General features: G+C 38.9%; 1 protein-coding gene across 5 annotated transcripts in view; it reads left to right on the top strand.

The window, feature by feature from the left end:
- Positions 1–519: 519 nt before the first annotated feature.
- The window catches only part of slc39a10 (solute carrier family 39 member 10), a 37,894-nt gene continuing 15,753 nt past the window's right edge, over positions 520–22,660 (top strand). The window contains exons 1-2 of one of the 5 annotated variants that reach the window (XM_036561854.1): positions 520–582; positions 20,901–22,358. In XM_036561854.1, coding sequence (XP_036417747.1) covers positions 20,919–22,358 — 1,440 coding nt within the window. In that variant the 5' untranslated portion in view covers positions 520–582; positions 20,901–20,918. The other 4 variants (XM_036561852.1, XM_036561851.1, XM_036561849.1 and 1 more) reach the window with 4 other exon arrangements.

Here is a 22,660-nt window from a genome sequence, read left to right as displayed (position 1 = left end):
TCAACAGTGCTTTATCGCCTATAAGCTACGTAAGTTGCGTCCCAGAGCAGCGTCAGGTCTAGCGAACTTGCGTAGGTGGGTTTGGTGGATGTCAGTTCCTTCACGTCACTTAGTTTCCGGAGAGGTTTTCAACCCAAATTCTAAGTAACATAACATAAAATGACGAAATAAATGAAATACATGAATAACGCTTAGAAAGCAACCGTACTAACTACAGCGATGCCAGTCTGTTGGTGAAAGCTACGCAATGTGCGCCACAGAGAGCAGCCTGTCACTAAGTTGCGTAACTGGTTTGCCCCTTAGTTCATGTTTTGCTCGGCGTTAGGGGTCTTCAAACCACATTGAGAGCACTCATTCTAAAAGCTATGCTGCAAAAAAGAGTAATACAAGTCCAGCAACAGTGCTAAACCGTCTCTACGCATTTGTCGTCCCCCTTGCTCAGTAAAGCGAGGCGGGGCGTAGCGCTGTTGCGTAACTCTGTTGGTGAATGCCTTTTCCCGCCTTCTCTCGATGGTGCTGTTTTGCGCGCAGTGAGGTTTTTCGTACCGAGCGGAGAGGAGCTGCACACGGCACTCGAGTGAGGTAACTCTATAAAAAACCCGCGATTTGTTCTCACACACTCCCACAACGGAGACCCGGGCGGCTAAACGACACGAAGCCGAGTCCGTGTGCCTTAAAACGTTTCGTTTTTGACGAATAAACTCGATTTAGACGGCGCAGAAGGACGAAGCTTTTGTTACGTTGTCACTGAAGGCGACGGGGCTGAAGTTGGCTTCCTATTCGCCAGCTTCTTGTTCGCATTTTACCGTTCCACCTTAAATGGTGCAGCAGTTATATGACACATATGCCGCCAGGACGTAACTGCTGCAGTATTTAAGGTGGACCTGGAAAGTTCCTTAGCTGGGCTAGGCTAGGCTAGGCCAGGCTAACCTAGTGTTTGGGTTTATTGCTTCGCTAACCATGCTTACCTCTGCTTTTGGCCGGGTTACACAGTGATTAAAGGTTTCTGAACACTTAATTTTGGAGTTGTGAGGACAAATATAAGCGCGTTATTTGGTACACACGCACATTTTTTCGCTGTTGTGTTTTCTACGTTAACTCGAGGAACAATGAGTCCGGTAACATGTAGCGTGGTCAGATAAGATAAGGAAAAATAAAGTAAAATAGGCATCGTCAGTTGACAGTTTTAACATTATGTCTTTGTTGACGTTTTGAATGGCGCTTATGAATTGGCTGCTCGAAGTGATCGTTAATAGAAGACATAAAACGCTCTGCTGTGATTAGCTATGACGTTACTTATCTCAGTGTTGGATGCCGTAGTTATGAACCACGTGCAGAGAGACTGTAAAGAAGGGCTGTAAGAAACAGAACATATGTTAGCTAAATCTTCCAGCCCATACGAACATATCTTCAAGGTTAGGCCTATATTTTAAGAGATATGTACTTGTATGTCAGTATTAAATAATGGACATATGTACATATGTGGATTATGCATATATGTCTGTTAGGTGGTTGAACACATACGCATAATACATGGATTATACATCACAGGACAGTTATGATTGTCACAGTTATCTGTTTGCTTCTAAATATTAAATTATTTAAATGTGTTGGAGAACCATATTTTTATGATATTATGAATATTTTAATGATTTTTACTTCATAGCTTACAGTATGTATGTTTAATCCTGTGTGTGGAAGAAACAAGAGCCTTTGTTGTAATATATAATTTGTATGTGTGTGTATGTGTATATATATATATATATATATATATATGTGTGTGTGTATGTATGTATGTATGTATAATACACACACACACGCTTGTGTATTTATCTATATATGCACATACACACGTGTTGGTATATGGCCGAATCATATGTGTCATATTTAGAAATGTCCTGTTTCAGATAAGTTGGCATGTATGTCACATATGCTAATATGATCTATCAGATTTCTATATGGGAGAGCTGGACGATATGGCAAAAAATGGAATATGATAATTCATTAAGTTTTCGCTGTACGCAATATGTCACAGTATTTCTTTTTTGACATCTGATAAGTTGGAACAGATGGAGCAATGCCACTTTAAAAAAAATACTGTTTTTTTATTAAACAAAAATACAGTTATTTGTTTTTAAAGGGAATTTCTTGTATGTATTTAAAGGGAAGCTCCACTGATTTTTCAAAAAATTTACACAATTAAATGTTTAGGATGTAAACAAAGTCAAAAGTTCCTAGAGACACCTTTTTTCAGATTTCTATTTTACCATCATCAACAATACATATAAAACTTCAGGAGACACGTGTAGGTTTACTAGTGGTTTTGCATAGTAAATAAAATGGCTATATTTGTGTTGTAGACATGGTGACCCATGGTGAAATTCCCCTTTTTTTTGTTGCTAGTCTGTTAGTCATAATGTTTTGGTGTCAAGCTGCCTAACTTCCGTCTTCATTTCCCTAAAATGGTAATGTTATTGACAGACATCGCTCCAAACTTTGTACTTCGAGATGTTTTGTTTTTAACGAAGATGTATCCTCCCTCAGTCCTGAGGCTGGACACTGAAATGAACAGTCTTTTGTTATGAAACATGTTCTTTGCTGAGCACTAAATAACCATGCGTCTATATATATATATATATATATATATATATATATATATATATATATTGTTCATTTACTGGGAAACATTTAATACTCAGTGTCCAGTATACTGGGCATTTGGAGTTGGACGCATGAAACGTGAGAATGTTTGAAAAATAAACCTATTTATTATCACCAACAAACCAAGACACAAATCAAGCACACAGGTGCATGAAAAGATTTTTGAACTTGGAACTAGCTGGACTTCTGCATAAACAGCTCCTAAAATATTAAGTAATGTTTGTAATAATTTTTATATTATAATAACAAAAAGTTTTTTAACACAAACAATGTATACTATTTTAAAGTACTATATGTTAAGTGAACAAATGGTTTAACCAAAGCAAGGTCATTAATGAGAAATGTCAGAAAACGTTGCATAAGCTATGTTACCTGTTACATAGATTTATATCTAATATTACACATATTAGATGCGTTTTATACACTATTCCAGTTTCATAGACAGAAACAACGTTACCTAAACATAGGGACTGTTCAGTTATTTGTTTGAGTGTGTAATTCAGATGATAGTGAATATGTTCATCTTTCAAAATTAGCCTAATTCCAATGTTCAGTATACTGGACAGTAAAACACATTGAAATCACTAAAAAACAATGTTATTCCCAAATTCATACAACATCATCGACTGTCACTCCTAAATAAACAAAGGACTCTACTTTCAACAAAATAAACAAAAATCCTGAATGATTTTGTAACGAGTGAGTCTATTATATGAAGTCCAAATGTCCAGATTACTGGACACTAAAAAAATCTCCAACTTTATGTATGTAGAAGTAAATATCTACTATTTCCTTTTTTTTGCCTTTCATAAGAGGTACCTTCTATAAGGACGTACGTTTCTGAAATAAATACAGAATAGAAACAGTGTTTCATTTGGTCTTGGAGGTGGTGAGTGTCTGTCTCGCTAGCTGCCAAGTTTGTTTATAATAAGATAAAAAAAAAGAAAGCATTCTATTAAATAATCAACAAATAGAAAGACTGAGCTCAGTAAACGTGAGTGTATATACATACCTGCTTCTGTATAGCTAGAATACCTGAATAAAATTTTTTTCAGCATACTGGACGTTTAGAAAAAGGAGGTTAAGCCTGTGCCTGTGTTTTAATGAGCCAGCAGTGCTGTTTTAAGCATGTTTGTGAGAATTCTACTGTCTTTCCCATCTGGATCCTTTGAAATGTCTGTTTTCTGCACTAAATTAACATAAATGTTTTTACAGTAATGTGAAATTAATGCTGGGTTCGACGTTGATCAGTGTAGACAGCTGTAAAAGACACTGAAGCGTTCATAACAAGCAGGGGCAAAAATATATCCCCATACTTTCAAGATATTTTCATGATACACAATATGCATTATGAAAATTATGGTTTTCTGAGATTTAATAAGTTGGAACAGACAAAATAGAAACATACAGAAAGAGCAGAATAGTTATAGAATATAATAGGATAGTGCCACATTTAAAATACTATATTAATTGTAGTTATAAACCTACAACTACGATTACAGCGCATTTTACAAACTGCGCTGCTCTACATCCAATCAAACAGGCCTAATTATGCTCACTTTGTAATGAAACTATCTAAGTGTAGTTAGTCCGTGTTCTTTAAGTACTGATGATATCCACAATATGCTCAGAAAAGGTTTTGTCACATAATTTATCATGATAACGATAAAATATTGTCATATTGTCCACCCCTGATTTCACGCTCTAATGAGTGGAAATGTTAATCTGGTTGCTGAGGTTGTTACCTGACCTAAACTGTTCTTTATGTTGGAAAGCAAGTTAAGAATTGAAAGAGAGGAGCTTATAAATAATGTAGTTTAGGGCTACAGTAATTTAAAACAATGTTTCTGTCACTTAAATGCCTGAACATCCTGGAACGTGGAGTGGTCAGCTTGTTGTGAAAGTGCAGCACGTTTAACATTTTGTTCATGACCTTGGACATGGCTTGAATTTGGGATGAGCTTCTGTTAAAGAAAACCGAAAGAAGATCTAACTTATTGTTAGTATATAACATATTATTATTAGTAGCACAGTGTAATCAGGTATGTAGGAATTATAAAGTGGAGTTACTTTAACATGAAAAAATATTGAATTCTTTTTGGAATTACTTTGGGCACCCTGGTCAAATTCCATGTTTTGATTTTCTAACTAAAAATAAGTGAACACATCCTGTACAGAAAACATAGGTCTGCACATTTTAATGCACAATTACTGTTATTTGTTGAATTTAACCAGTTTGGTGGGGGGGCATAAAATGGGGCCTGTGCAAAAGTTATGGCACATTTTGTTGTATGTTTTAGTTTTCTCCAGTATTTTAAACTCCACAAATAAACAGAAATTGTGCACTTGAAACATATCATATTTAAGTTAGTTCTCTGTAAGAGCAGGGGTGCTCAGTTCTGGTCCTGGAGATCTAACACCCGGCAGAGTTTAGATTCAAACCATTATCTAACATACCTCCATATAGCGAAGGCCCTCAGGACCATCTGAATATTTAGAGCCAGGTGTGTTATGTCTGAACTCTCCAGGACCAGGATTGGGCTTTACTTACTATCACTCAGCAAATCCACAAAACATGGAGTTTAAAGCATGCAGCTGTACGAGGAACATCTAAGGTAAAAGATTTAGCTGTCATTTAAAGTTTTATTCAAATGCATGTTTTAATTGTTCAATAAAATATATAAAATGGGAGAAGTCTGGTGTGGACATAATTGGTACACGATATACCATTGAAGCCCACAGGTGTTCCAGATAAGCCTGTGTCATGATTTATTAATGAAACATCCTTTTTTTCTTAATTGCTTTCAAATATTTTAACAGAAAGCCAAAAAAAACTGTTTTCTTGCCTGCCTGGAGGCTTGGACAGACAATTCTACAAAAAAGTATAAAGAGTTTAATAAATAGTCCTGAATTTCTCTGTGATCTGTCAGAGCATGTTTTGGTGCACCTTCACACCAAGTGGTGTAAAGCGGTGTAAAGAGGATAGAAAAGATCAGCTGGGCCCCCACGAGATTATATTATAGCCTCTTGTTTGCCTCTTTTAATTTCTGGGTTAGGCTTGTGTTTCTGCTTTATAGACTAAGCTACCTGAAGAAAAGTAGGGCTGTTCGATTATGGCAAAAATCATAGTCAAGATTATTTTGGTCAATTTTTTTGGTCAACACGATTGCTCATTCATTTTGGAAACATTATACGTTTATTGGACTTTTTTTTTTTTTTAAAGCTTTTAACAGGTTGAATCTCAGATGATTAAACAAATTGGTCATGTTGCCTTGTGGTGCAGACAGTACTGTGTAACATCTTACACAGTGTTTGCTGTTGTTTCTCGTCTGACACCTTGAAACCGAAATCTTTCCAAACAGCTGAGTTGGTGTTATCTTTGTTGTTGACCAAAGGCTCTTTTTCCATCATGTGGGCTTGAGCTTACTTACATATTGCCCCCCTGCTAGTTTTAATGCTGTTCTCTGTCGCACGTGATTCTGTGATTGTGTTAAGCTGGGGAAAAAAAACACATCTACATGTAGAATCTTGCATGTCCCACCCATTTACAGAAGCTTTAAAATGTATATCTAATTAAAGAAAATAAGCGCTTTAATAAAATATATGAACAAACATCATTTAAATTTTACTAATTGAACTTTTAATGAACCATCTCAGTTTTTAACACAAGCCATCTGTCATGTTTGTAAACATTTATTTGAGGAGACGAGGCCCGTTTAGTTACAGTTACTAGATGCAGGGACTTTATTTCTCCACTTTTTCTGTTTGCTCTTGATTTCTCTGACCTTTCCCACTGCGCAGAAATTTTATTAATAGCACATTATTCTAAGTTATTGAGATGCAAACACTGAATACTAATTGGCTGGCATTGTTTAATATGTGCATTTGTCTCAGCACCTGAACATTTTCACTAAAGAACACTGCCTTCTTTTTTCACAGTTTTTTTTAAAAAGCTTTTTAAAGTGCATTTCCATTATTTTGTACATCTCTGTGCATGAACGTGGTCTGCACATCAGCTGAATTCTGCATTAATGCACCAAATGATTAAAAAATGTTGTTAATTTAACAATATTTGCTGTGATGCTTGGTGACATTGGTGTATTTTATCATATTCTTTCCTTGTTTTGGAAAAGCAGTAAGCCCCTGAAGGCCATCTGTTAGTGATTTTATTTATGCTTCATGTTATGCCTAATATAAGGATGCTTTATTTCGTACCTTGCATGTTTAAGCATAAACCCTCGTTCTCCACAGTTACAGGTACATTTCAAACGCTGTGAGCCAAAAATTTAGCCACGGCAACAATATTCAGCTCAGATCTGTATGCACAGTGGCCCTTATTCATCAAAATTGCATAAAAGAGAGCGCAGATTCAACCACCTTTAATCATGACCGACCTTTTTTGTGTCTGGTTCATGAAACATCAGTACGATGTGGAAACAAGCCGAGATTTGAGCACAAATGACCAATCAGCTTCAGTGTGTGAAGTCAAGCGCCAGCCTACCAGCAACTCATATACATATCATTTACATTTTATGCCCTAATTCATGCAGATGTTTTCAGCGGCTTGTGAGCCAGTGGCTGTTCTTGTAGTTGGAGTATGAGGTGGAGCGATGAGTGTACTGCTACCCCTAATGACAATGAAAATTCTAACCACTGAAAAGAATAAAATGGGAAATAAATGAAACATCTTAGTTTTTTAAGACGGTAGAATAATGTGATTGTGTAGTGTAAAATAACATTTAAATACTATAATTTTATCTGTGATACTAGCTGTGTTTTGTATTATTTATTTTGTGGGCAGAGTCAGTAGTATAAAACAAAGGCACAGTGTAATATGTATGTGAAAACGTATGCGAAATATGAAATAGAAATTTTTGTATTGACAGTTGTCGATAGTATATATTTAATTGTAGCAATACTGGTTCTTTTTTCTATGTTCCAACTGATGAGATGTCTGAAAAATAAATATTATATCATGTTGTGAATCATGAAAATTTCTTGAAGTATCGCAGTATTATATTTTTGCCATATCGCCCACGTCTAGTTTAGACCTATGATGCACATTTAGGGGGAAAGCTCTGTTAGTGCGCTGTATAAATGTTACTATTCATTAGTCTGTCCATGTTTCAACTGAGTCTGCACAGTTCGATGTGCTACAGTGTAGGACCACAACTGCGTGGCACCAAGAGTCCCTCATTGTTACACAAGATAAAGGCAAATGCAAGGTGGCATTGTAAAATGTCACATGCCCTGCAGAACTGGAAAATGAGAGCATTCAAGTTGAGTGCGAGATCCATAAGACTGTTCACATGGTCTGTTAAAGGAATGTTACTGTACGGGCCCTCCCTGCAGTATTCTGTCGGATTATGCAACGACGTTACAGCTGATGAGCTTTTGTGAAGCACATTTAGCTTTTATAGTGCACTGTTTTTACAGAGCTCTTAGTGTTAATGGCTGATTCACTCTGAATTACCTAAATAGAATGGTGAAAACCCTTAAACTGGGAATGGTTGTTGACCAGATGCTGTGCAGGTATTTACTGACAAGTATTTACTTTATAATTAGCTGTTGTTTTAAAAAAGAATGTAGGTTATCTCTAACTGGGAATAATCCAGCATGTGTTCATGAAGAGTTACAAAAAGCAGTGTTAATTGGGTTTAGTGAGTCTTTTATGAGAAGGATTAACATGTAATTATGCTGTTATGTAACAAATTACAGGACATACACGTATGTACATGTTCACATGTTAATGCTCAAACTCTAGATACAGTAAAACATACCGTGATTCCTGATTACTTCAGGTAGCAAATAAGAGCGTAATTATAGAGTTATAGGCTGATTATTCTACACAAATTGCCTTTCAGGTTTAAAGTGAATTTCAAAACATTTCATGCCATACATTCATTCACTCATATTGTGAAATGGGCAGTATACTGCTGTTAAATTGCTGGGAAAATTTAAATCTGATGTTGTAGTCCGTATTAGAGACCAGTTTTTGGATCCTTGTGAGATGCTTTCCCTGTAAAAGTGCCCAGGAAGTCACCGTACAGCTGGTTTGTGGCAGTTACTAAAATTGTGTGGCATATGTGCAGTTTCCCATCCCAGGATATGATGCATTTATTTCATTCTTAAGAATTCTGAGTGTATTGAATATGCTACATGTAATTTCCTAGAAATTTTGTGTCATACTTGGATGAATCCCTAAGAGATGTTTCTTCACGTTATTACAGCATTTTCTCAGCGTAGCCTTTGCATGATCTGACCTCATTTCCTCGTCTGGGTTACATTTTCAGGATTACTTCAGGCTCAAGCAACATTCACTTCCTTTATCTGCAACCACAACGTCACATGAATGTGAATTCAGCGTTAAGTTGCAGACAGCCTTACTGTAAAAAGAGATGCTACTTTTTAACCTAAAAAAATAAGTTATTTTTGAGGTTATTGAACTTGCAATATTAATTTAAGTAAAGTGTGGTTTAACTTTGCTAACTTATTTATTTTAAAATCTGTGAGCTTCAAATTTTACATTTTTAACATTTTTATAGTGTTGGTTAATACTGGTTCAGTTTCACAAACCTACCTTTTTGGGCCATGTGATATGGTGGGTTAGCTAGATGACTGTGGAAAATAGCTGTTAAACTGTTAAAACAAGAAGACGCAGTGTCACTGATGCCAAACACCACTTGTGTTTTATATTGTTTTTCTTCAGCCTAGCTAAAGTATCAACCCCCTGATTGAGTAAACAGTAAACAGTTGTACTGCAATGAAAGCAGCATTGCATATAGTCAGCGTATAGTCGTGTTATGGTGTGTTTCAGGTCTTTTTCTTATTCTCCCATTCATGAGAATCTGCTGGTGTGGGTTCACTCTGGTTTCTCTGCAGTTAAACTGTTAGAGCGCTAATAATACCCCCCTACAATGGAGAATGGTTAGACTGCTAAACGTGATGTTTCTAAATGTTACTCAACGTTATTTCAGCAGTTTCTATACAAGCAATGCAAAGTGTTATCAAATCTGATTAAAAATAAATAAATAAATAAATAAATAATAAACAGGAAAACAAAAAACTAAAAACTGATTTTATAAGGCCCAGCATATTCAATTGCAAGTCCTGGATGTAACTCTTCCTCAAATAACTTGGAACAATCTTTCATCAGTTCATAACTTGCCCTTACCCTAGACCTCCACAGATGTTCACAGTGCAGAGATATCTTCAGGCTTTTTTGTGCAGTATGTGGTCTCCCCAGTAGCTGATTAACTTAAATCCTAAACCTCCACCCACCCTTCTGCACACACCCTACAACTCGCATAAGCACATAACCCACTAACCCCTCCCTTCTGGAGCCAAAAATGCATTAAATGACCAGACGTGAGGGCTTAGAGACTTAAAGCTTCATGCTGCTCTAGAAAAGGTGCACCAAAGCCTTTTGGCCGTTCCCTCCCTCATCCCGCCTTCTACTGTCCACACAGGTCTTCGGATTAAGAGGTATGCTCCATGCAAGGTGTTGAGAGGTTTTGAAGGCTTCGTCCTCCTGACTAACTGTGGTATCTGCAGGGCCCTCTTGTGAGTCTCCCCTGGCATTTGGCCACGGCTGACCCTCATTCGCGAGGGGAACCTGCAGATGCCACGTTTATGTGAGCGGGCTCAGCCTGTGGAGAGTTCATAAACAGTCAATCCCAGCTGTGTGGAGATCAGCAGTTCTTGACTGATAACCTTAGGAACAGCGACACTTGAAGGTGAGAGGCAAGTTTGGATGTGAGTTGAGGTAATGCTGCTGTTTCAGTTGACACTTTGTTTTGGTGATCCACTTGTATCTTATGCTTAACTAACATTCAGCTGAATATGTATTAAATCAACTTACAAACAAGCTTAATCCTAGCACTGCTGATAATGAAGTTTCACAAGATTTTGTTGATGCCATAGAAACAGACGTAGAGGGCCGTCAAAAAAGTGTGACCTTGTTAAGCAATGATAGTTAAGAACTGGCACTGTTGTTATGTTGGAGCTGGAGGTTATGTCTGAGTTCATCACATGCTAGTGCTGTTTATGCTGTCAGTATCTTGGGTCTTGACCAACTTCACTGTTTTTTTGCCATCTGTACCTGAAATGAGGCTGAAGCTAATGGTTTTATCTTTATATATTTTTTAACATATTGGTGTCTATGATACAGTCACTGTGTTTACTAACGGCACACCTGCTGAGAATTTCTGTACTTCAAGCAGTGTTTCAAGAGGTTAAACTCATAAGAAGTTGAACTCAGTGACATGCCATTGCTGGACATCTCTCTGGGCAGTGTCTGTTTAGTTAGTAGGTGTGTCTGTTTATGTTAAAGGTAGGCGTGTTTGCATGTTTGTTTTTGGATTGAGGGATCAAGGCTATCTGAGTTCTGGTTCTCAGCACCCCAGGGAATAGCCACTTTTCGTTATATATATATAGGGTCATTATCTATCATTGCAGGGTTGCTCTATTTGGGAAAGATTTTGATTGATTTTTCAGATTTTTCAGTGTAGTCAGTGTAAACTACAATCAATGACTAATACATTTTTTTTTTCTCTTTATTTATGGACAGTACTGCAGTGTATAGCTTTCAGATTATTCAGACATGGCTAGAGTACCTTGGTCAGTGGAGGACCTTGTGTTCCAGCTATGCTTTACTGGATTTCCCAAAATGCCTCTTTCATTGCAGAACACGTGCTCTTCCTGCTATCATCTGGTGTGCTGTATCTCCATGTGTTGGGAAACATCTGCTCATCTCTTATGACCCTGAGGGCTTTCCCATCCTATGTGATACATAATTTTGAGAGCTATATCATTTTGGCTTTTTGGCATTGCATTTTTTTAGACTGCAGTCGGTGTGATTGGGCTTTATGTAGGGCTGCAACTTTTTTTTTTACTGTCTTCTTCCTCTTCTTCTTCTTCAGATTTTTCTTCACATTCTTCAAACCCTCTTCCATTGTTGCCGTCATCATTAAAACTTGTGTATGTGTGACAAGTCATGTCTTCTTCTATGGTGCAACAAAACAGTTGAAGCTTTTATTGCCCCCAACACTTGTTGTAGTGTATTACAGTCTTTTAGAATTACATCATGCATCAAAGACTTGAGTTGATCGACAGCAGTGTTGGTAATCGATGATAGATTACGCATCTGTCACAGTGGTCATCAAGATGAACAGTTTAAATGTCAGAAAACAAGCCAGCTGCGTCTTTAAGATGCATAAAAGGAAGCTGGGCGACCAGCGTCGTTTCTGTGTGGAGTTTGCATGTTCTCCCCGTGTCTGTGTGGGTTTCCTCCAGGTACTCCGGTTTCCTCCCACAGTCCAAAAACATGCAGTCAGGCCAATTGGACGTGCTAAATTGCCCCTAGGTGTGAGTGTGATTGTGTATGTTTGTCTGTCTGCCCTGCGATGGACTGGCAACCTGTCCAGGGTGTATCCTGCCTTCTGCCCAATGACAGCTGGGATAGGCTCCAGCACCCCACCGTGACCCAGAAGGATAAGCGGTTCAGATGATGGATGGATGGATGGATTTCTGCATAATTCAGTGTTTGAAATGTAAACAGAGTCATCCTGAGTGGTTTTGTGTGAAATGGTTTGTTAATCATTTACAAATATAGCCATTTTATTTACTAAAACCACCAGTGAGCGTACGTGTAATGTTGATGGTAAAATAGTGAAAAATCTGAAAAAATAACTAGTTTGACTGTTTTGCCTTACAACACCCTGCTTATATGCCTCTACCATGAATGACTTTTAAAATGTAGGTTTTACGTTTATCTCAGACCTTTCATGAAACAATGCAAATACAAACATGTCTGCAGTTGTTTAATGTAATAACTTTCTGTGACAACATTTAAATTATGCAGAAATTTTGAAAAATCAATGGAATTGCCCCTTACTTGTCTGACATTATGGTTGAAACTAATTTCATATACCCCATCTTAATACCAGTAGTAAGCTACAATAACAGTAGCCTATAGGATAACATGGTAAGTTTTAGCCATAGTAAAAAGTAATTTATAGGCTGTAAAACTGCAGTTTTACCAAACCATACCAAAGTTAGCATAGCAAGTTAGTAGGAGTTTAACAATACAGTTCCGTTTTTGGTACTGGGCTCACGATTTGAAATCTTTGCAATATTTTAAACAAAATGCTGCGAAAAACAAAAATGCTGTATCCATGTTTTTGTATACCTAATTGGTGTTGGTTATTGCTGGTTGTTGGTTCGCTCAAACAATGCATATTAATCAGATGCCATAATTAATAGAAAATCCATTCTACACAGTGCACATTGTCACATTTTTCATGTCACGTCATGAGCATGTTTTATTTCTCCTGTTTAAGCAGAACTTACCACAGGCGTTACCACAGAAATTACGTGTTTTGCTGTTCTCAAGAAGGCCTGTTGGTTAGGTCATGTGTTGAGAAATGGTTGATCATCAGCTGGTTTCATTTGGCAGTCTGAGGTTTCTAAACTATGGAAGGCAGTGTGAAGCAGCACGTTGGTCCAGGAGAATCATGAGTCATTATTACAGTGTTTAGTTGCATCACATATAGAGTGCAATCAAGAGAAGAGTTTCCTACCACAATATATATCCATCCAGCAAGAAGGTTTTTGCAGCTGATGTATAACATGCTTGTTAGTTGTAATATAACGTTGTTGGTCTGCTGTGTGTAAAGCTCACTCTTATTGAAGTATTTTATGATTAAGGTGAAGATTTGGAATGAAACCCTTCAAAAATATCTGAACATCTTCATAAATCATCAGTATTGAGTTTAGAAAAGTCTAATCTGATTTTTTGCATAGATATTTTAACAGCTAATGGAATGTCTTCTGCCACTTGCTGTTGTTTGACTTCGCCAAGACGTTGGATCCATATCTGATGTTAGATCACCAATTCAGATTTCACTGTCAGCCCTTTCAGACCTTTTGCCACAGTTTACTTAAATTAAAGGGGAACTACTTCGTTTTCCAAATTTCTGCATAATTAAATGGTTAATGTTTGAACAGTCATTTAGATTGGTTTGGTTTGAAATGCTCTGTTCTAGAGAAACTTACCGGGTCATAACTGTTCACAATGGTAGTGACAGGAACCAGATGTCCACCTCTAAAAGCTCCCTCACAGAAAATTATTACATGAAATGGTTATGAATGCTCTGGCTGATGTCTGAGACTATTTTACAGTAGTTTTGAAAAGGTCTTTTATGGTTAAGAGGTATGTGCAAAGAGTTGAAGGCAAGAAAACCTAGATTTTCCACTATTTTGCCATCATCAAAATTCCATATAAAATTCAGAAGACACATGTAGGTTCACTGGTGGTTTTGGATAGTAAATAAAATGGCTATATTTGTGTTGTAGATATGGTGACTCCTGGTTCCTATAACCACCGCTGTAAAGAAATCTGAGTCCCTACAATGAAACGTTTCACACTAAAGTATGATTATAACTGAAATGATTACTAAAATGAAAACTAGCAGTAAAAAAATGTCAACTGTAATATAAATAAAAATGACCGAAACATGAACACTACATCAACACTATAATGTTTACTGCAAAACTGACTAAAATGAGGCAGAATCACGTATTCTTGTTTGTTTCAGTGCATGAATGAGAGTTTAGAAGTGGATCTTACCCCGTTCTTAGCCTTTTTTAAGGAAAGCTGGAGCTGAGCCGAGCTCAGATCTCAGTCTGCTGTTTTAATTTTATTCTACTCTTATCAAATATTTACTATCACAGCATTCATCATAGTATTTAAAACTGAAACTGTGTAAAAACTAAACTAAAACTATTACTTTTCAGAAAATTAAAACATAACTAAACCTACCAGTGCACTCTTAAAATTAAAATCAAAAACCAAAATGGAAAACTAGATAAAAATAAAAACTAATGAAAATAAAAATTTGAGAAATCAATGGAATTTAAGTAAGTGTAGAATTCTGACATTCATTAGAAGCTTACAGTGTGTGCGCAGTATTTAAAGAGTCAAATAGTTAAAGGTACGAATCATGGGGTAATCTAAGTTGCTGGCTCACACTTGACAAAGACAGGAAGGATGGGGAGACCGTGTGAGAGTCATATGAGCTGGCTTAGGGGCGCACGCATCTCCTTTCTCTTTTTGTCTTTCACTCCCCCTCCCTCCTTCCCTCCTCCAGTCTGATGATGTGCGCTCCAAGAGGGGTTCACCCCCCCGCGTGTTTCCTGCATGAACACATCGAAGGAATGCACTGTCCATATTCCTGTGCCCAGTTTCCGCTCTGTTTAACTCCTCCACTGTACTTGTGCCTCACTGGGTTGCTAAGCAGTTTGATTACCAGTAGAGCAGCTGATCTTCCTTTATACTATAGATTATTAGTAGGTGTGCATCAGTAGCATTTTTTCAGACAGAGTGTGAGTACATGTTTTTAGTACTCACCAATACTAAGTCTGATACCATGCTGAATTACCTACTTAGAATTAAGTAGTTGTTAGTATAGATGAGTGTAATGTACCTTTACAGTTAAATCATTCAGCTGATTTTAAATGAAGGGCATTAGCTACCTTTGCTGGAAGAGTTACCTTGGATCGAGTAGCAGGAATTACATCCAAGTCTGATGCATCTGAGGCTAATCCGAGAAGCTCACTTGTGGAGTTTTACCTCTGAAGTTTTTTGTTTGGCTGGTTGAGCTGTAGTGGAATGTCCAACAAAGCCAGCCATACACTGTTTGTTTTTAAAAAAACTTTGGTGACTCATGTTTGAATAGACCATAGTGTCTGGAAAAAGCCTATGATTTATATGCTCACACTGTACAAAAACGCTCAGTCCATTCTACGTGAAACGCAGCCTCTACAGACAGCTCTGTCTACGGACAATTTCATATCATTCAAAATAACATGCTGTGCTCCGAGCACTGAGCACACATGTTGAGTGAGCTATAGCAGCTTGGCTAACCACATTGAAATGTACATGATTGGACAAGACGATCTCTCTACTGCCTATTTTACATGGACAGTTTAAAGCATTAATGTTTATTTCTCACAGTTCTACTTGGCTTACACGGACTTTGGTAGTAAAAACTTTTTTGCCTCTGTTTTGCTAGCTAACGGGTCTCCACATGTATTGGAGCATTTGTATAAAAACAGAATAAAATCAGACAGTGTATTAGTGTATTCCTGGCAGGAATCTGCCAAGGTGGAATGTTTTAAGTGACCAGCGACTTTGTGTCTGACCTCCATGGAGTCAGAAACACTTCTTTTTGTGAGCAGACTGCCAGTTTGAGTCATTTGTCCATTAGCACAGCAGCGTACACTGGGATCACGTCACATTATTATCAGATGTTGGCATTGGTGAATTTTTATAAGTCTAAATAAATGAGCTGATACCAGTATTAGTATTAATGCATCTTTAGTTTTAACGGTACACATTTGTAGTGGATTGATGTTTTTTTTCCCAACCCCCACCCTAGGGCACACATCTTGACCTTTGTTACTTTTTGAAAACCACTGGAAAGTGGTTTGACTATAAAAAGAGGTTTCAGAAGTCTTTTGACCCTAGATCTGACTATCAGGTTACCATAAATGAGCCTCGTTTTGGGGAATTCACCGCAACTCATCGTGACCGTAGTCTTGGGCTAATGTTAAGAGTTACATAATGTAAGAGGTGAACGAGTTGCTGTAGTGTTAGAGGTGAACAAGTTTCCCATGTTGAGTTGAGATTGTACAGGTTGTAGTTATGGAAGCTTTAGAGTGCGCCTGACCGCCTTATAAGCCTGAGGGTCTTCTAAACACGGCCTTCCTTTGTATATGCATGTTTGCAAGGCTGGTGACATGAGCACACCCTGTACACACAAAACTCCTCTTTATTCATTGTCAAGTTGAAGAAGCAGATATGGGGAGTCTTTGACCCCATGTGCCTCTTGTCACTGTAATCGTCCAAACGATCAGCAACAGAGCACACAGAAGTTTCTGTCTGGAAAACAGTGGGTTGTGCATTCGTCCCATGTACCTCAGGAGCATGGCAGGAGAAGAGCCATAACACGTCATGTAGCTGGCTATGATTCACTTATCAGCTGTCTTCCATGTTAAATATGAGCATATAGAATGGAAAAGCTGCCCATAACATCTTCACAGCTTTTTGAGACGTCTCGGTCAGCTGTTTGCATTTCATTATCAGCTGCCACTTAGACAGATTCCGAACCATCCCATGATATTTCTTGCAGCACATGACTCTTGTACTTCTCTTAAATCTCCTTTTCTTTAGAAATTAAATAAATAAATGAATGAAAGACAGAGTTTTCTAAAATGTCATGCCGGCAAACAAAGAACTCATTGAGCGGTCAACACAAGCGTTATTTGTGAGGTTTGCCAATCTCTTAAAAATAGTGTACGGTGTTGCCCTATTCTATCTCCTCCAGGGTGCAGAGGTCACTCCAGTTGCATGTTTATAAACACTGTCAGTGTGCATGCAGAGGGAGAGGCTTGTAATTACGTTTGAAACCGAAACCCCAGATCGTCGGCCCGCTTTGTCTGCGTTTTTAGCCCGATTTAACACGCCACTCGGGGAAGCGTGCACTCTGGCTGGTGTAAGTACTCCGCATGGGGACACCAAGGCAGGAGTAGCGAAGTAGGTCCTTTCAGTAATGCCTTTTTTACAAGCTGATCCCTAGAAACGATTTTGTTTTTGCAGCATGCTGTTTCTTGGCAAGCCGTGCTGGTGAATGTTCAAAGGTTTATTTGCTCTTCGCTGCTGGAACTTTCAATAAAGAATCACTTTAGCTGCAGATTGGAGCTCAGAAATGGACCACTGTATTGTGCCGCTGAGTTTTAATTATTGAACATCTACTGTCTCCATTTCCATGTAGAAAAGGTCTGAAGAAAGATTGTCTTGGTTGATTGTCTGTTTAATTACTGTTTCACAGGGAAGTTCAGATTGAACAAATAGATCAGGTGACCTTTCACACTCTGCTTCTAAATGAGTCTTGAAGCGCCAAAAGTTACTGCACCAAAAATTGATAAATCACATGCCTCCTTTGTTGATTTTCCTGGAAAAGCTAGAACTTTTGTGGTTCTCAGTCCAAAGAAATCTTCATATTGTGCTTCCATAGTGCACATTTCTCTGTGGGATTAAGAGGCTTTCTGACGCAGAAGTTCTTTGTCTTTCTCTTTCTTTTCATTACAGTCTTTTGTAAACAACACTTTCTCAGTTGCGAGATCCTCTTTCTGTCACAAGGTTCTCCCACAGTAAAAGATTAGGACTGTTTCTCGTCTTCAGTCTCGAGCTGCTTCTTTCACTTAAGGCTCTTTAACCTGAAGCTGTTTCTGATACCAGTTGGAGAGGGTGTTCGTTACCAGTACCAGTTACCAGTTAAAACCATCTCTGACTTGTTTTTCCCCTCAAGTTGGTCTCTTATGACACAGTTTGGGAGCCTGAATTTACTTTGGCAGTGAACGTGTTGGTCACAACTGGATCTGAACATGGTGTGCAAGAAGAACATGTAGAAATCCAGAGGTGCTGATATACTATATTCTTAGTGATGCTCTCGCTTTGGGTGCCTCGAATTTAGATGCCCTGTGCGTGCACAGTTTGTGTCATATTTTTAATTTTGCTGTCAAATTAGGCATGTAACAATTCGCAGAATTCAGAATTTGGCTCAATATGGAACAGTCGTGTCTTGATTCGATGCATTATTCAATGCAATAATAAGTGGCTGAAAATGTGCCTTACCTTAAAATGTTTCCATTTTTATTAGAGAATTCAGCATTAAAAAAGTACTGTATTCGAAACAAAAATTGTGCTTTAGCTTTAGTTATCTAATGCTCCAGCTACAAGCTAATATGTTAGCCCCAAGCAAGCATATTAACCACAAGCTAACATGCTAGTTGTGATATGCTGCAATACAGTCCGATATGATGTGATACATTATTTTGTAACACCCCTAGTCTAAGTGCAAGAAGGCAGTAGTTTTCCCCAAGAAGAATTCATTCATGTGGTTTATGTGCAGGAAAGACAGAACCCTAAGGTTATGAAATATGTGCAGCTAGCAGCAATCAGGTGTGGCCTGTTTTGATGCTGTTTTAAAATTATACGAAGCAGAAATAATATGTGGGTTAACTGTACATCTTTAAAAGTCATTCTACTATTACCTATTTATTATATTTGTTTATCTGATTGCTTTCTATTGTTTGACTGTTTGCTTCAATCCTCCGCCATGATGAAAACAGCATTGTCGCCACAACCCAGCCAATTCGTGCTGCATCAAAAATTTAGATGACTTCATCATCCACCTTCTTCAGAGAGGGAGTTTATAGGGTGCCTACTGGTTGGAAACCTTGTTAACCCATAAAATTCTATGCTTGTAATTTAGACCTCTTATTCAGTAACTGTTGCACTCTTAGCAAAAAGGGTTCTATGGAGTACTGAAAAAGGGTTTGTCGACTCATAACAATAGTGAAACCCTTTTTGGAGCTATAGAACCAATTTTAAACGCAAACTCATATTATGATAATAACAAAAATACGATTTATCGTGCGACCCTACTTGAATGCATTTGTTCACGCATTCAGATGGTTCCTTAAGTGCTCATGGTCATTGTCATTTATTAAACCATGTGCGCCACAGTTAAGTCAGAAACTTTGGCGTGTCTGCTGAACAAGCCCACCTGGCCCCTTTGGTTTCTTGTGCCAGCTTGGCTGCGAAATTCACAATGCAAACCCACACAAACGGCATAAATAATTTTGCTGTTCTTAAATAGCTCACGCAACGCTAAGTCACAAGGCTCCCCAAGCTCAGAGCTTCTGCCTCAAATTTTACAGGATATGTTTGAGGTCTTTAGTAATGAAGCTCTTTCTCACACTTGCCTCTTTGTTAGGCTAAGCAGAGCGGCAGCTTTCCATCATCAACAAACTTCTGATCTTTCGTTTAGAAGCTGAGTGCAGCGAGCTGTGGAGTAAATGTGTCCACGCCTCTGGGCTTTGTCCAGCTGCTCTGGCATTAGCATGGCTCGTCTCTTTGGCTATTCCGGCTGCCACTCCTGCAGCGAGCCCATCAGGCCCCCTGGAAAACGCGTGGAGATCACTTGACTGGAATTATGTGGCTGCTTCTGATACTTTTTTTTTTTAATCAAAGCATATTTGTCATTTCTTTTCCTGCTGCTGTATTTTGACTGCTCAGGATAGAAGCTCATTTGTTCAGAATTTGCGGTAATCTCTTTTATGAGAAACGTTTTTAAATGTTACCTATTAGAACCCTGGGAGCATTTGAATGTTCTCACTAAAATTTCAAAATAACTGCAAAGGTTTTATTATCTTGAAAGAGCTACACTATTTGTAGCACTGCTTGTATGATCTCCGTAGAAAAGCATTGCCAATTGAATGGGAGGCTCAGAAGCAGCTGTCATGATCATGTCCAGTGCCAGTCGACAGCTAGAGGAGTATAAAATTCCTCAGCATTGGGTTGTGGAAAAGTGGACATACAGGGTCAGTTTCCGAGGGCTAGGCTTGATCCCTGACCGGAAAACCAACCTCTAGTGTATTTGCTAATGTTATAAAATACTCATTTTCAAGTCTGTTTCTGTTGTGGTGAGCACATATTAAAATCTTTTAGACCAAACGTGATATAAACTCCTAAACTACTTTGTTCTGTGGGCCTTGGTCCGCTTCCAAGTGAACTTGCTTTGGTTCGCTGCTGGTGGGAACACATTTTCACAGTGGTTTGCACCAAGTGAGGGAATCCAACACTAGAGCATGCTTTCCTCTTTTTTTTTAGAAGCAAGTCTGCTGTACTGGACACGTAATCTGCTCGTTTTAACATCTGACTCTTGCTGGATGCTCATCATTCCTGCAGCTTGAGCTAATAATGGCAGACGAGCAATTAAATAATAGTGAAGCAGCGTGTTTGATTTTAGTACATGCATCAGGAAACGTATTGCGTCAGCGACCTGAACAGTTATGTTAAAATTGACAAACCAATCATAAAGAAAAATACATCAACTTTACTTTGATTGTGACATACATAGATGTTAAGCATCTCTTATTTTATTGGAAAGAGCTTTTTTTTTCTTCCCCTGCAAAATTTCTGACCAATTAACAAACACTCACATGTGCAATTTGGTGCACTTGAACAGTTGCAGAATGAAACCATCCAACCCAAAAGACAGAAACCCAAATGAATTAATCTCAAGGTAGTCCTGTCACAAATACTTGTGTGATGCTGTTTTACAAAGAAAGCATGCTAAAGTTCACTCTGTCATTTTTTTTTGTATTTGCAGGGGTGTCAAAGTGGGGAGATGATGAGAGTTCACGCACACACTAAGTTTTGCTTTCTCTGCGTCCTCACCCTCTTGTATCATCAATGCTCTCATTGCCATGATGGTGGTCACCAGCACCATCATCACGATAATGGCCATGAGCACCACGATCATGACCCCGATCATGACCATGATCATGTCCACAGCGACCTGCAGATATCAAAAGCACCGTACATCAGCCTGTCAGATCACCCGGCGCCCAGCAGCCAAAGCGAGGCGGCGGAGCACGAACAGAAATACTACATCCAGCAATTGTTCCGTCGCTATGGGCAACAGGACCGGCTGGATTTCCGTGGATTTCAGAGCCTGTTGCTGAGCCTGGGCCTGGGTGAGGTGCGGGTGGTGGGATTAGAGCATGATGATTTAGGCCACGACCATGTGGCCCACCTGGACCTCCTGGAAGTTCAGGAAGGCCTCCACTCTCATTCGGCTAGCCACCCGCATCCCCATCCACACCCAAAATCGCACTCCTACCACAACCACCACCATCACTCCCATGGGGAGGCCAGTGGAGGCCAGCCCACAGCCCATGGGCCCTGCAGCCCCAGTTTCACTGCTGGAGCCAGACCTACTATAGATAGTGGGCCTCTAGGACGGCATAGTCATGATCTGGACAAAGACAGTGGCCATGATGACCACGATCACGATCATGACCATCATGAACATGCACATGAAACTGAACAGCACAGTACACAGACTCAGAGCATTGACCATGACCATGCACACGTCAATCATGAACACTGGCGTGACCATGATCATGAACGGGATGATGACCAACCTCAACACATTGACCACACGTCTCTCCATGACCATGATCATGATCATGACTATGACCATGACCAAGATCAAGACCATCATGGCCATGATGACACACAAGAAAACAATGACCTGGGTCAGGACCACAGCCCTGGAACATCTCCAGACAGCACACACACACATAGCCAAGAAGTGAGTAAGACACAGACCCATCACCATCATGACCATCACCACCACAAACACCCCCACCCTCACAACCACCACCACCACACTCCAGACACGACAGACCAGCTTAGCCTTACACAGCCAACCCAGGCATCCCCACATCTCACAGGGATTTCCTCCAATGCTGAGACGTCCTATTTTCAGCTTCTGTCACCCACACAGCCTCCTACCACAAGGCCCAAAAGGGTCAGGAGACCAACCAAAGGTCGAGGGCAACGCAGTCGCAACAAAAACCCAAACACTTTCGCTCCAACCAGCTCTGGGTTGGATGATGGCAGAAGTGACCATGACCATGACCATGACCATGATCATGATGACCATTTTCAATCCCAAGGTCAGTCACACAAAGAAAAAAGAGAGGTACCAGAAGAAATTACCAATCCAAACATCTCATCACTGACTGGACATTTTGAAGATCTGCCTCACCAACATGAGGAGGTAATTATTAGTACAAGAAATAACTCATGAATTATCCTTACTGTTACTGAGTCATGATTATGATTTTATTTATTTGTTTTGGCCTTTAGTCAAGATCTTCTTAGTTAAATTACCATCTACACTGTGCTCTTAGAAGTTAAGGTAACACTTAACCAACAACTGAAAAATTGTTCAGCCAGTGCTGTCAGTTAAAACAAATGTTAATTTTATTTCATAGTTTGTATTTGATTTTGATTTGGCAGGTTTGTCATTCAAGTTGAGGAATGGTTTTGAACTGTACGCCTGAGGGTGCATTTGGCGCT

This window comes from Colossoma macropomum, unplaced genomic scaffold (genome assembly GCF_904425465.1).
Source record: "Colossoma macropomum unplaced genomic scaffold, Colossoma_macropomum, whole genome shotgun sequence".
In the NCBI taxonomy this organism is placed as follows: domain Eukaryota; kingdom Metazoa; phylum Chordata; class Actinopteri; order Characiformes; family Serrasalmidae; genus Colossoma; species Colossoma macropomum.
The sequence above is the reverse complement of the archived record's forward strand: the minus strand, read 5'-3'. Positions and strand labels throughout refer to the sequence as shown.